This window comes from Vulpes lagopus, chromosome 3 (assembly GCF_018345385.1).
Source record: "Vulpes lagopus strain Blue_001 chromosome 3, ASM1834538v1, whole genome shotgun sequence".
Lineage (NCBI taxonomy): Eukaryota > Metazoa > Chordata > Mammalia > Carnivora > Canidae > Vulpes > Vulpes lagopus.
Genome location: NC_054826.1, coordinates 47,439,810 through 47,454,969, shown reverse-complemented (window position 1 = coordinate 47,454,969; position 15,160 = coordinate 47,439,810). Strand labels below are relative to the sequence as shown.

Genomic DNA, 15,160 nt, shown 5'->3' with positions numbered 1-15,160 from the left:
AAGCAAGAGACATCTAAGCTGCAAAAGGCAAAGGAACAGATTCTTCTGCAGAGCCCCAGAAAGGAACACTGCCTATTGACACCTTGATTTTACCCCCCTGGACCCATTATGGACTTCTGACCTCCAGAGTTGTAAAATAATAAATCTGTACTATTTTAGGCATTAAATTTGCAGTAATTTGTAATGGGAGTAATAGGAAACTGATATAGTTAGTAAAGGTCAGATCTAATGTTATGAAGCTCTGTTCCAAACTATGGAGAATTAAGAGGGGAGACAAACAAGGAGATATAGAGGCAGATGAGTGAGGAAAATAATCTACTTAAAACCAAGCATCAGGCAGCCCAGGTGGCTCAGCGGCTTAGCGCCGCCTTCAGCCCAGGGCCTGATCCTGGACACCAGGGACCGAGTCCCACATTGGGCTCCCTGCATGGAGCCTGCTTCTTCTTCTGCCTATGTTTCTGCCTCTCTCTCTCTCTCTCTCTCTTTCTTCTTCTTCTTTCTTCTTCTTCTTCTTCTTCTTCTTCTTCTTCTTCTTCTTCTTCTTCTTCTTCTATGTCTCTGCCTCTCCCGCCCCACTCCCGTGTCTTCTTTCATAAATAAATAAAATCTTTAAAAACAACAACAAAAAAAAACCAAGCACCAATGGGTCATATCAAAAGAGCCAGTGACTTTTTCAGGCCTATGCCTGCATCATCTGCAGTTCCCCAGTGCTTTGTTAGAGTAGCACTTCTCAAGTTCTATTAGAATAAAGTCTTGAGAAAGGTGCTTGACTCCATCTAACTTGGGCCAGAATTTAGTTTTCATTCCAATTTCCCCCTACATAGCCTAGGAGGAGTTGTAGCTGGCTGTGATAGGACTCAGCTTCAGGTGGGGCAGGATGTTTTAGAACCTGTTAGGAAGTGTCATCAGCTCCTGCTTCTGGAGGAAAACAATAGCCCAAGTGCTGAAGTAATAAAGGTACTGAACTTAGCTCATTTTGAGGCCTAGTGTCAGTCATGCCCCTGATTGCACATTCAATAAATATTTGTGTCTTAATTAATTAATATACACTTAGTGTTTTGTGATAGGAATTGTTCCAGGCCTTTTCACACATCTTTATCTTATTTAAAGCACCTAACAATTCTTTAAGATAGATATCTCCATTCCATAGATGAGAAAATTGAGGATTTCTTTAATTCCTCTCCCTAGGGAACCAAAATGTTTATTTTAGTTCTCAGAAGAAAAATACACTGCCCATTGTAGACTTTTATATTCCTTTCCTAGGAAACCTACCCTAAAAGTTTCATCCCTGAAGCATATCATTCCCTGGGGTGCTCTGGACTCTCTACCCTCAAAACCAGGTAAGTTATTAAAACTGGATCTGGACTTAATGGGCTGCTTTCTGCCTACAGGGCCGGCTAATTAGTCTTAATTATCTCATTACAGATTCTAAGTATTTCCAGCTGCTTCTTTACCCCTTACTGCCCAGTTCCCCCGCCCCCCCCCATGTCTATTTTCTAGATAGTCTCTGCCAAGTCATGGACACAGGTGATATACTGATGTATCCTTCTTATCTATCAGAACATCAGTTATTTCTGATCAAGCTTCACACTTGCTAAACCCTTCTGGGACATCTACCTCTCTGTTCTTTTTATCCATGAGAATACATACGCTTTGGCCAATTATTAAGACATGAGGACCAATTTTAAAAACTACATTTTGATTTTCATTGACCAGAAAAACCATAATACACCTATATAGAGCAAATAATAAACATGAATCTATCTGTTTACTTGATAGAAGCTTGGAAAGTAATTCCTTCTCCCTTCTTCTCACTGCCCTCAAGCCTCAAATCAATCATTCAGTCCAAACAGTTCAAATAAAAATGACAAAGAAAAAGTTACTTTTCCTAACTGACTGAGAATATGAAAGGTGAAGTCAGTGTAGCAGAAGTGAATGAAAATGTGTGGTCTAGAGGTAGGGCTAGAGGTAATGTGACCTTGCACAAGTCATTTAGTCTCTCTGAATCTCACCTTTCTAACAGATAAACAATGCAATAATAGCTATTTCACATGGGCTGTTGTGAGGATCAAATAGGACAATGTATGTGAGAGTGGTTTGCAGACTATAAATTTATAAACAAATGTTAGTTTATTATTAAAGAAAAGGAAAGTTTCCTTTCTCTGTGTATTTTTACTTTTATCATTAGGAGCTATTTCTAGAATACTCTTCCCTTTTTATTCAAGTCATTTACTTTTTATTTAAAACTTCTCAAATTTAAGTGAGCGATATCTTCAAGTGTCAATTATCTATTAAAAGCCACAAACGTAGATGAATACTATAGCATGCATCTCCCTAAGGAGAAAATATCTCTTAATGTTTATAATAAGTAACATTTTAATACTAGCATTCCCTTGATCATTAAAAGATATGACTTTTTCTTAGAGTTTGAGGGTCTGAGGAAAGTGATAGGATCACTCAGATCCTATCAACATGCTCTTAGTAGTTCAAGATAAGGTACAATCATAAAAAGGCTGAGGAAAAGCAACTGTTAGTGACACCAAGGAAATGACACTGAGTAATTCTAAGTTTGTGGTTGGTAAAAGCTTAATTTGCAATGAGTAATATTTAGTTCTCCACAAAACAAAGAGCCTTGTTGTCGTTCTTTTCCACACTTCCCTTCTCCAATATTTGTCAACTGAATTCACCTCTATTCAAATTAAACAAAATAGAAGGTTTAAAAAAAATAGAAGGTTTTACTTATTCAAGTATTTTACACTGAACAGCTCCCTTGAGGTTCTCCATTTACTGGCTTGGGTAATATTATCTTTCCTTTAGTTTATTAGATTGACAAAGTTAATTTAAAAATAACCTAGGGAACTTTAAGTGATTCTTGGAAGGGCTAACATGCGTGCACATATGGACGGTCACCCATCTTCTTCTGTATGTATGTTATCTTGTGAAGGGAGTTTTTGCATTAATTTTTATAATTTCCTAGGATACAGAAATATATTACCAACATTAAATATCATCATTCCGATGATGAAATGCTTTCAATTCTGTTCTATATACAAGTAAGCATTTTGTCTAGTGTAGCCAAGGAGCAATTTGATAAAATGGTACAACTGTTTATTGCCAAAAAACCCCCCATTTTCATCTGAAATACAACCTGGGGCATATAGCATCTAATTAAATTCATACAAAGTACAAATTATTGAATAGAAACCAAAATGCATTTCAAAGTAAACACCAATCAATGTGACACCCCTTTTCTAATCACTCCAAAATGTGCATGTGGCTCATAAACAACATACTGTTTAGTTTGTTAGATTCAATTAGAATATGCTTTATATTTCAGTCCAAGAATTATAACCCATGCTTTGCAAGCAGGTTGGTGAGGTGTTTCTTCTATTTGATTCTTACAAAAAAAAAAAAAAGTCAGTGATATAAAAAGTTTTTTCCTAATTTTTCTTTGTTTAATTTGAGAAGAATTCTCATTACCTAATATTTTCACTTCTTTCATTTAATGCATGGATCTGTGCTTCTTTTGACAACAGCACCATCTCTTTTTCTTTTGTTTTCATAACAGTGAATACACAATAGAAAACTAGAAAGCCACACACACAGGAACTCTGGCAGCAATGTTCCAGTCAACCTAGTTTGTGAGACAAGGCTTCAAATAATAAAACTGTGTTCAGCAACACTCAACAAATGATCATCTATAAAGTAATAACACTTTGAACAGAGAGCAACAAGCGACTAATCGAGCCCAAGAGTGGCCAACTGTAGCTGATCACTTGTGAAAGTAGTCAGTCATTTGATTTGTTTTGTCTTGGAGAGGCCAATGATCAAAGCTACTCGCAGAAAGTACCTGGCAGGAATTGATGATTACAGAAACCATGATGATGGCATCCTGGTTATAGTGTACTTATGTATCATTCATTCACTAAATATTTACTGAGCACCTACAGGGTAGCAATTGGAGATCGGTGCTAGAAAGCATGAAAAAGGCAAAGTCCATGCCCTGAAGGAGCTCAATGAATTCTGAGAAGAAGAGAAACTCTGGTTCTTAACAAGGAATAGAAGCACTTCCACAAAGTCAGTTTCTATTTCTCCCAAGGTATCCAAAATGTATTTCCAACACACCAGATATTTACTTTTAAAAAAAAAACTATGAACTAAAAAAATATCAATTTATACTTTATACTGTTATGGGTTAAGTAATTCAAAGGAATCTAACTCTGAGAAACCTAATAAGATCCCTTTTCAGTTATTCAAATTTATGTATTTTACTTCAGCTTCTCATACCTTACAGCTTACATTAAGCAATACTAAATAAAAGTAGTCTTCAAAGTGGCAGCATGTAATGCAGGGTCTTTCTGGGCATTATCATGACTCAGTAAACATCACAAGGATAAGTGCAAGAGTGTGGTGAATACTGGTAGCACTGTCTTGTTGTTGAAGCTACCATGGATTTATGGAAGGTTCTTTTGTCTATGATGACTATATGAGAGTGGAGCTTGAGCTACTCCATTTCCAGGTCCTATAAATGTGTGTGACATGAACCTAATTCTAGGAAATCTCCTCCATCCAGTTCTCTATGATTTTGGTTGCCCCATTCCTTTCACTGTCTGGCAGGGTCATTAAAAGAGCATTTTTATGGCTTTCCAAAAGAAATTCAGTCTAGACAAGGGTCTTTGTTAATGCTTGGACAACTGGGAGGAAAGCAAGAGGGCAAGCTCCTTGAGGGCAGGGGCCTGTATGCCTGGCTGGTTTCTGTCCTGCCCCTAGAGCTCACAGCACAGCGTGTTCTCTAAATGATGACTGAGGAGTGACAGAGTCGGGCTGCTCCTCTTCTCTCTAGTGCAGCAGCCAAGAGGTAATACCGGCCAGTGTGCAGTATGCAGAGCTGTCACTCAGATCTCCCACTTGCCTAAGGTAGCAGATGATTGGGTTTTGCATGCCTGGTTTACACTCTTCAAATATTTATAGACAGTTCTCTTTGCCTCAAGCCCTCGTTGTCACTTAGCCAAGTTATACATACACGGCTCTTTTAATCTTTCTTTAGAAATCAATCCCACCAAGCTCCTTAGTCATTCTAGATGTATTTCTCTCAACTTTTGGTTGTTTGTCTCTTTGGTAATTTATTCTGTTGAAATGCATGAAAATAATACAGATGTGGAGCAGAGGGCGGTTTAGTCACCTTTTTACTACAAGGAGGAATGTCTTTTATGGGCAAAAGAAAATTATTTATCCTTTTTCCTTTTGGATGATCATGTTTTTAAAAATTCATATTTAAGTTGATGGGTCAATCAATACATTGCAAGAGAAAGGATGAAAAAAAGTATCATCAGTATAATATATAGTTCTCTAACGATGATATTGTCATTGATTGAACTCTTTCCTGTGTCTATAAACTGATTAATTTAACCTGCAGTATTCAAACATGGGGGGAAAATGGGAACCTGGAGTAACATGGTCACCACAAAGAGACTTAAGTGCCCATCCTCAGGTACTGTCTACCTGTGGATAGGTCTAGCTAACTTCAGCTTTTCAGTGAAAAATTTTTTTTAAAAAGTTCTATTTTTTCCCATTATAGAGTAATACCTTAAAGAAAATTTCAAATAATCAAAATAAGAAAAAGTTACCTATACTTCACTACCACAAAATAACATTTACCGTTTTTAAAGAATTTTATTTAAGTCTCTTTTGGATGCATTCTCCACCCACACCCCAGGCATGCTCATATCATTTGCACAGTTTAACACCTAGCTTTTTCACTTAATATTATAAAATGCCATGTATTGCATTGTTTTAAAATCCCAATTTTAATGACTACAGGCTATTCCATCAAGTAGATGTGCTATAATTTTACAATTCCCTACTGCTCGATATTTACATCGTTTCCATTTTTTCTTTAGGTTAAATGTCATTACAAAGAAAATTTTTGTGTGTAAAGCTTTTCTGCATTTAGGACTACTCTTAGATTCATAGCAGTAAAATTAATGGGTCAAGGATACAAAGAAAATAAATCCTGAGGTAAAGAATTAATGCAGGTTCTATTTGAAGTGAAAAATATCACTTTAAATGCAAAGATTTGTCTTTTGGATCTGATGCTCAAATCATAGAAGGCTGTAGAAAACTGTCAAAGCTGGCAAATTCTAGTCACTTAAGTGTGGTGCTCACTAGTATTCTGCTCCTTTAACTGCACAAGTTTATTGCTGAGCCCTTATTAATCAAGCATAAATTCTTAACCTTACCTAGATCTACCATCAGAAGGCGAGTGAGGGCGGTGTAGAAGGTGGTGCGGCACCTGAAGTCACTGAGGCTATAACTGTCACCGATTCCAAGGAAGGGGAAGTGTTCACTCTAAAGAAAGCAAAGAGCATCCGAAGTTACTAATGCTTTACCTAAACCACACAGAAAATTCTAGTTACGAATTAAAGGAAGTAAGACTTACCGTGTGGTTTTTTAGCATAAATTTCACAGCATCTATCTTCACAAGTTTTTTTAAAAGGATATAGGTAATAGAAGTTAAGGAATCTGGGGAAATATAATGGTCTTATCAACAGATAATAAATCACAAAATAACACTGAACTCTAACAGTATCAAGTTCTATTTATGAAGAATCAATATTATTTCTAAAGAGTATTCCTACAGAAATATCTTTCATTGTGTTAAGAATGATAATCCATTATTAACCAGTGCAATTACTTTTCCTATCTTATACATATTCTAGTTATGGAAAGGAAAAATGAATTTTATAATTAAGACAAAAACTTCTTTACTATTAAAGCCTTGATGGTAGAAAATTAAAACTGACCCTTTTTACATTTTTGGATATAACTTGAGAACTTCTTTTCACTTAATATTACTTCATAAAAAATAATTATAAAAGACTCATAATAGACTATCCAGAAAGAGAAAATTATTCAATTCTAAGAAACAATGGGTCCACTGAGTAGAAATCTAAAGAAATTATGCTTTAGATGAAGAAGATCAGAATACAATTAGAAAGATGTAGCCAACTGCATGTCATCAAGTGTTGGAGGACAGGTTTAAATAACCTAACATTTCTCAAGTACCTACCAGGTGTGAGACATTTTGTATTTGTTCATTTGCCTAATCTTCACAATTATACTGTTAAATACTATTTCTTATTTCTAATCCATAGATAAGAAAATTGAAGTTCACTGGGCAGCCTGGGTGGCTCAGCAGTTTAGCGCCACCTTGGGCCCAGGGCATGATCCTGTTGACCCAGGGTCTGGTCCTGTATCCGGCTCCCTGCATGGGGCCTGCTTCTCCCTCTGCCTTTGTCTCTCTCTCTCTCTCTCTCTCTCTCTGTCTCTCATGAATGAATGAATGAATGAATGAATGGAAATCGAAGTTCAGAGAAATGCAGTTACTTGTCCAAGATCATGCAGTTAGGGCCTAATACTTACTGCTTGAGATCTGAACTGAGGTTTGACCGCAGAGGCTGTGTTGTCTCTACTGTACCACATTACCACCTCAACAGCTCATCTCAGAATGAGAATAAAGTTGAGAAATCATAAACACTGTCGCAAGGCCTAAATAATTTCTGGTGAATGCTGCCATCAAAGATGGAAAAAAAAAAAAAAAAACAAAGATGGGTTGATGTATTTCTAAGACTAGTATATAGACGCCCTCTTTTCTTACTTAGTCACTCAGGCATGGGTGTAAAAGAGCAGAAAAAGCATTGAACACAAGTCAGAAGAGCTGAGCTTTTGGCTTGACTACACCATCCACTCAGCTCTGAGTCTGAGTATTCTACTCAGCCCCTCTGGGCCTTAGTTTCCCCCTCTAACAAATGAGGGTGATACCCAAACCATCTTACAGGATCATTGTGAGGATCAGATAAGGCAAATGTCTTCGCCGATTATAAGTCCAGGAGGAAGATGCAAAGATGCAGAGAATTAACACCGTACAGAATGTTTGCTACTTGCAGGGTTAATTCTCACAATCCCAGGAGATGGACAGGATCACTTCTGTTTTTCTGATTAGGAAACAAATCCAAAAAAATGAAGTGAAATTTTCCAAAAGACAAACAGTATAATTCGGATTCAAATCCCTCTGCCTCTAAAGCAACCATTTCAGTTGCATTTTAAGCACATTCACTTTCATATTAAGACTGTAAACCTTTCTAAGGGCAGGGGCCACACCTGTGCATTTTCTTCAGTGCACTGCCACCAGTGGGTTCTCAGTGCGCTGTGTTTTTCTGGCAGGCTGAAGATGAACAAGATTAGGGCGGAGAGGCAGGAGGTCTTTCCTTGTGTACAAAGATGAGATTTGATGATTTTTCCCCAGTATAAATCACCGAGCAGAAGAACTGCCATTCAAACTTCACTCAGTTAAACAGGGGTGGGGATCAATAAACTAAGAAATATCTTAAGTAATTACCAAATACAATTCTCTTGGAATTGCAAAGTTAAAAGTGACAGGGTCTATGGGTAATAAGAATGCTGCCATTAATAGGAACCTTCCTGTCAGTGCTACTAATAAACAGCAAGTCATGTTTTGACAATAGAATATTTATGGTAGCAATAAACAGAACATTCACAGGAAGAGTCTCATCTGCCAAAGACACATTTTCTGTAGAACTGCATCTGTGCACTTTGTATCAAGGCCAGTCTCAGTGCCTTTTAATTATATTCTAAAGCAAAAAAATGATTAAGAATAATTTTTTACTTTTTTCAATAAAGAAAAAAATGAGAATTCATCTGATTATTTATATTCCCTTATAGGAATTAAACTCAAAGCTATTATGGTCCTTAAGAGAGTCTGTAATGTTTTTTTAAAAAGGCAAATGGATACATCATCTTTATGAACTTTTTACTTTCATCTTGTTCTTCTCTAAGAGACTAGGGTTCTCTCATAAGATGCATGAGAGAGCATTTTTGTTGGGTGGGAGCATTTTAGTTGTGTGACACTACTACGTTAGATTTCGGAGGCCTGTCCAGAACAGCTCCTAACAGTGAACACAGTAATGGTGGCCAACAGTAATAGCACCAGTAGCAGGAGTCTAGAGTGGTAAGAATTTAGTAAAAGTCACACATGGAACATGTAAATGGTAGGGCTAAAATTCAGACCCAGGTCTGTCTGACTTGAAACTATAAGCTCTTTTCACTAGGTCATGGCATATCCATCTGGTTTTAAAAAGGCTGGGAATTTTGAAGAGATCACTAATTTTTTGAGACACTACAGAAACTAGAACTAGGTCCCAGAAAAAAAAAAAAAACGGGAAAACTGTTCTTTTAGGTGGCACCAATTCAATAATAAGCCTTCCTCACATTCAGGACAGAGCAAACTCCATAGCCTGGCTGATGTTAACACACTAAACAAAATTCCTAGGGAATTTCCTGTTGGTATCTATGTAGTTATGAAAACACTGAGGAGGGTGAACAATGTTTTCCTGATAGCTAACATGACAAATGAAGAAAGGAAAGAAAAAGTCAAGACAAATGGTGTACCTTACAGATGGCTGAAAATTTTGAAAATCTGTACCTTTGAAGAAGAGGAAAACCAGACTGGGAATGAATTGTTTTTTTTTCAGTGACAGGAGTACTACACACTTTAGCTGATGGGTGTAGCAGTACCAACTATGACTTCAATTCATGGTATCTAGCCTTTACTGAGTATCAACATTTCATCAAACCTAAAATGTCACTGGTTATAAAAAAATCATTACTTTATGTGCTAAGAAAGAAAAGGTGTTTTAAAATATCAACTGTGGTATTTACATATCTTATTTACATTTACAAAATGTAAAGCAACTTCTGTTTTAGAATCAAAGGAGCAGTCTATTAGGCATATGATCTTCACTAAGTACCAGAGAGTAGATGATACACTGATATAGGCAATTATTTAAAAGCCATAGATGTTTACAAATAGTTTTTTTGCAGACAGAATTAGATCCTGATAATAGGAGAAAGATCAGAGATAAGAAAATGACATGTAAGAAATTATTACAGGTAGGTGATAGGCACAAAGTATAATTACTGAAATATTAGTTTTGTTATTTCAAAAATGAGATTATGTTCATAAACCCTACTAGCCTAAAAAATCCAAATATGTGTAACAAAAATGAAGCATCTTAAGGAATGCTAACAATTACTTAAAAGGAACAGGAGTTAAGGCTTTGTCAATTAACAAAAGGGGTAACATTAATTCAAATGCACACTATGTGGAATTTTGAAACAAGAGAGAAAAAAAGACTCCTAATCTCTAATAACTTACAATTAATAGCAGAGAGGACTAGCCAATACTAAGCTATACGATATTCATTCTCAGATATATAGGTAAGAACTAGGTGTTCAGGAGCATTAAAAAAAATAAAGATGATAGGAATGAAAATGAAAGAAATGAATATTCATTGAGCACCTACTAGGTGATAGGGTCTGTAGTACCAGGTGCCTTATTTTATTAGATAACACAGATGTATTGTTACAGTGCTTGCTTCGGTGGCACATACACTAAAATTAGAACAAGACAGAGAATATTAGCATGGTTCCTGTGCAAAGATATATTTTTACATAGTTACTATTTTATTTAATCTTTACAAAATTCCAAGAGGTAGATAATATTCCCTTTCTACAGATGAAGTAACTGAGACTCAGAGAAATTAAATGACTTGTTCATGTTCTTTCAGTAAATACAATGACAAAGGATCATAACTGTTTCAGTACGGCTTCACTAAGTCTTTAGCAAGACCTGAAAATTTACTTTTTTTTTTTTTTTAATTATTTATTTTTGATAGTCATACAGAGAGAGAGAGAGAGAGAGAGGCAGAGACACAGGCAGAGGGAGAAGCAGGCTCCATGCACCGGGAGCCCGACGTGGGATTCGATCCCGGGTCTCCAGGATCGCGCCCTGGGCCAAAGGCAGGCGCCAAACCGCTGCGCCACCCAGGGATCCCCAAGACCTGAAAATTTAAAAGAGATCTAACTGAGTTGTAATGGGTCAAATGAAAAGAAAAGTGTATGTGGTGATTCAGTGAAAGGTAATGAAGGGTGTCAAGAAGGAAGGTAAAATAAATTTCCTTGGCCTGAGCATAAGGTACAAATTGTGGTTGAGTGGTGGATCAGGAAATTAGTTACGAGAACTCACTAAGTCAAGTATTGTTACAGAACTCAAGTTCTAATCAATAATTTTACTTTGACCCAAGAAGCAAGTGGAAGCGATTCTGGGCTTTTGGGAAGAGAAATGATCAGATCACAATAATACTTGAGGAAGGTAATCTTCTGAAGCAGAAACCTAAAGAACTGAGTGAAGGTTTGAATAAATGGGTTACAGAAAAGGAGCAGAGAGGATTCTCATACTTGATTCTAGTATAAAAACAAATGGAGCAGATAAATTATGAGATGACTTTTCCATGGATAATAGAGACAGAAAACAAGTAAATAAATCAACATTTCTTTTGATGAGAAATGTTAATAGAAGTATGCCTGAGGGATATATGCTGAAACTAGTTTTATTTAACATTCTCAAAACCATCTGGAGATGGTGGTATTCACTGAAATAAAGCAATACATTTTAATACTGTTTCACAAAAGCAGAATTACTACTGTTTGTTACTAAGTATTTCCTGTAACACACATATCCAATTGTACTTCCATCTTCACTCTTATTTCATTCTACACCTTTGTTTCATGTCTCAGCCTCGACTCTTTCCTGACCCCCACCTCCTTCCAGTTTCATACCCCAGTGGTGGGAAGATCAGTGACAGGGTAAGGATGTCTGGTTTGCACATTACTTGTAGACTTAATGGTTTGTATATAAGCTATGTCCAACTGATGTTGAATAAAAAGAGCTCTCTCACAATCACCATATCAAAATGTCAGATATCCACATTATTTTTAATGCACAGATGTACAGAAAATTAGTAATTTATTTGAGTTAAATTTTAAAAAGAAAAAAACTATGTTAATAAAACAATGGACTTTGAATTCTCAGAAAAAATTTGTGAAAGGTGGTCTGGAATCAGGATCAATCCTGTTAGAATTTAAAATCTGTGAGGGCAGGGTCTGTGTCTCATTTGTCTTTTTGCTCTGTACTTAGCAAATGTTAATTAATATCTGCTGAATTGAAAGAGGCCAGTAATAGAAAGTAAATTGTTAGGATGAATATGGAATTAAATTATTTTATTCTAGTGTTAAATCTAAATAAGGATGCAGTTCTGGGTATTGCACTAAAACAACAACAGCAACAACAAAAAACAAACAAGAAAAGACCAATGAAACTGGAAGAGGTTTGGGATTGAAAAAGAAAAGCCTCAAGGTGATCAAGCAGCCTGATTAGGAAACAGAATCTCTGGCTTTAAAATGAAAAAGATTGAGAGAAGCCACTGATAGATTTCTGATACATGTGGGTAGGAATTATATTCACTAAATCCTGGTGTAACAGGAACTAAGGAGAATAGTCCCAAAGTCTTAGGGGGCTAGTGTGAAGCCAAATGTTTGGAATTATTTCTTTAACAACTTGGGCCAGCTTCATGGGATGTCCATGCTATTCACTCGTACAGGGTTCTTCTATGCCTAGAAGGGTCTGTGTTTGCTTCAATGCTGTATTGTTGAGGTCTTGAATTTTTTTTTTTAAGATTTTATTTTTAAGTCATCTCTACACCCAATGCAGGGCTTGAACTACAACCCTGAGATCCAGAGTCACATGCTCCACTGACTGAGCCAGCCAGGTTCCTTGAAATGCTTAATAACTTATGAACAAGGCACCCTACATTTTCATTTTGTACATGGCCCTGCAAATTATACAGGTAGTCTTGCAATAACATGGAGAAGTTATTCATCCTAAGAACTGTAGCTAATGGTAGCAACAGAGTAAAACGAGTTTGGATAAATTCATGAACTAGTGTAGAATCTGTTTTTAAGTGGTAAAGATATTCTGAGTTTTCTTTGAAGATGATGTAGTAAAGGCAACTACCAACAGAGGGCCTAATAGAAAATGAAATTTCCTTTCTCCTTATTATCTACCTGAAACCCAAAGTGAGACATGTTGTTGCTGTAAATTTGAGCAAACAATGAATTAAATAGGAATAATGATCAATTACTTTTCAAGGGAAAAAAACCTGAAATAATGATTACTAAATCAAACAGATTTTTTGATGAAATGTAACACATCCCTCCCTCTTTCTCAGCATGTAAAGCAAGTTTAATTGGTTGCTTTGTAGGACCCTTCTCTCCCCAGTTCCTCCAGAAGCTTCCTTGTTCTATTACTGGAACAATCTCATCTCTTTCCCAGTTAGACAGAAAATAGGATTTATGACTGGAACGTATTTGAAAGAGGGGAAAAGTGTCCACAAATATTAAACCTGAATGTGGAGTTGATTAAAAAGTTACTCAGAGGTATCTGCTAAGTGTATTATATATACCCCCCATGAACTGAATCTTATGGGAAAACAAACTTTCCCTCAAAAAGGCCACTGGATTTTATTTTGTTTATTTATTTTAAAGATTTTATTTATTTATTCATGAGAGATTAAGAGAGAGAGGCAGAGACATAGACAGAGGGAGAGGCAGGCTCCATGGAGGGAGGCTGATGTGGGATTCGATCCTGGACTGGGATCATGCCCTGAGCCAAAGGCAGACGCTCAACCGCTGAGCCACCCACACGTCCCAGGCCACTGGATTTTAAAATTACAGTAGTCTTACCAACTTGGAAAGCTTCAAACCATGGGGTAAAATAAAATGCAACAGCCTCTCCAGTTAAAATCCAAGGATATAATGTAATGGCTTCCTCACACACATTTAAAGGAACTAGGTTAGCTCTAAAAATGTCAAGTCTGCCCTCCCCTAGTGAAGACAAAGTCTTATACAGAGGTACCCGATCTTCTTATTTGGGACATCTAGTCCTATCTTCCAATTATCTTAAAAAGCACAAGTTCTCACAGTAGAGCCCCTAAGTCACCAGCATCCCCTAAATGCACCAAGCTGCATTTCAGCTTCCTGAAAATGCAAATTCTCACACCTCCATCTAACACCTCCTAAAACATAAACTCTGGGGGTGAGGTCCAATTTGTGTTCTAACAAGTACTCTACTGATTCTCACCATCACTAAGGTTTGAGAATACTATTTTTTTATCTTTATTTTTTTAAAAGATTTTTATTTACTTACTCATGAGAGACACATAGAGAGAGACACAGAGACACAGGCAGAGGGAGAAGCAGACTCCATGCAGGGAGCTTGATGTGGGACTCGATCCCGGGTTACCAGGATCATGCCCTGGGCTGAAGGCAGGTGCCAAACTGCTGAGCCACCCAGGGATCCCAGAATACTACTTTAAAGGCAAGTAAACATGAGTCTTTTTAGCATTTCTTAAAAAGAACATCTTTTGTGATTTCAATTTCCAAACAAGTGGTCAGATACAAGAACACCAAAGTTCATAGACTGGTTTTGAGAACCATAAAAAAATACTGAGTAGGATTCACTCTGAAGAAGATAAAAATGGAAAAAACTAAATGAGAATTATCTCAGGATGTGCAATAGAAAGTAATCAGGAACATTTAAAAACTTTGTAGTAAGAGGTTTTTCAGTTATTCCTCACTAATATTTTAAATACAAATATTTTGAATATTAATATGTAAACAGACTGCCATTAATAGAGGCCAGCTGGTAATGATTTTTATCTTGCATGGTTGTTTCTACTGCTGAAGAGTGCCATCTTATTTTTAACATAGATATAATGTATGCTTTAAAATCAGGATTTAAAAACACATTATAATAAAGAAATCGATTGGAAACAACAAAACATGCATTAAGTAACCAGCAACTGCTCTGAAATAGACATACCACTCACATATTCCATTATGTAAATGAATTCAAAGATATTTCATGACTGATCAGCTGGAAGGGACATAATGATTTATAATTCAAATAACTGAGCACTGAAATCAAATTGAACTAATATATATTTCTAAATATGGAAACCTGAAATAATTGTTAGAAAAAAAAATAAAAATAAATCAATGTACCCAAGTTGAAATCATTCGTATCCCTTGGTTTAAATGTTATAGCTTTTAAGTTTTATCTAATAAGTTTTCTGAAAATATGATTTTTTATTAACTTCAAGAAGTGTTCAAAAGCAATAAACAGCTTCTGAAACAAAAGGTTATAATTTTAGAATTAAAGAATATGTAAGAGATATAAGGTGTT

At 36.2% G+C, this 15,160-nt stretch overlaps 1 protein-coding gene and 1 pseudogene across 6 annotated transcripts in view; one reads left to right on the top strand and one right to left on the bottom strand.

The window, feature by feature from the left end:
* The window catches only part of RANBP17 (RAN binding protein 17), a 310,774-nt gene that overhangs the window by 78,661 nt on the left and 216,953 nt on the right, over positions 1 to 15,160 (bottom strand). For all 6 annotated transcript variants that reach the window (XR_005986931.1, XR_005986932.1, XM_041750025.1 and 3 more), the window contains 2 exons: positions 6,440 to 6,503; positions 6,240 to 6,348 (listed from right to left, as the gene is read on the bottom strand). Coding sequence is in view for 4 of the 6 variants with exons in the window: in XM_041750025.1 (XP_041605959.1) it covers positions 6,240 to 6,348; positions 6,440 to 6,503 (173 nt within the window). In the remaining 2 variants the exon portion in view is untranslated. The remainder of the gene's footprint in view (positions 1 to 6,239; positions 6,349 to 6,439; positions 6,504 to 15,160) is intronic.
* Positions 10,447 to 10,547, top strand: LOC121488514 (annotated as a pseudogene).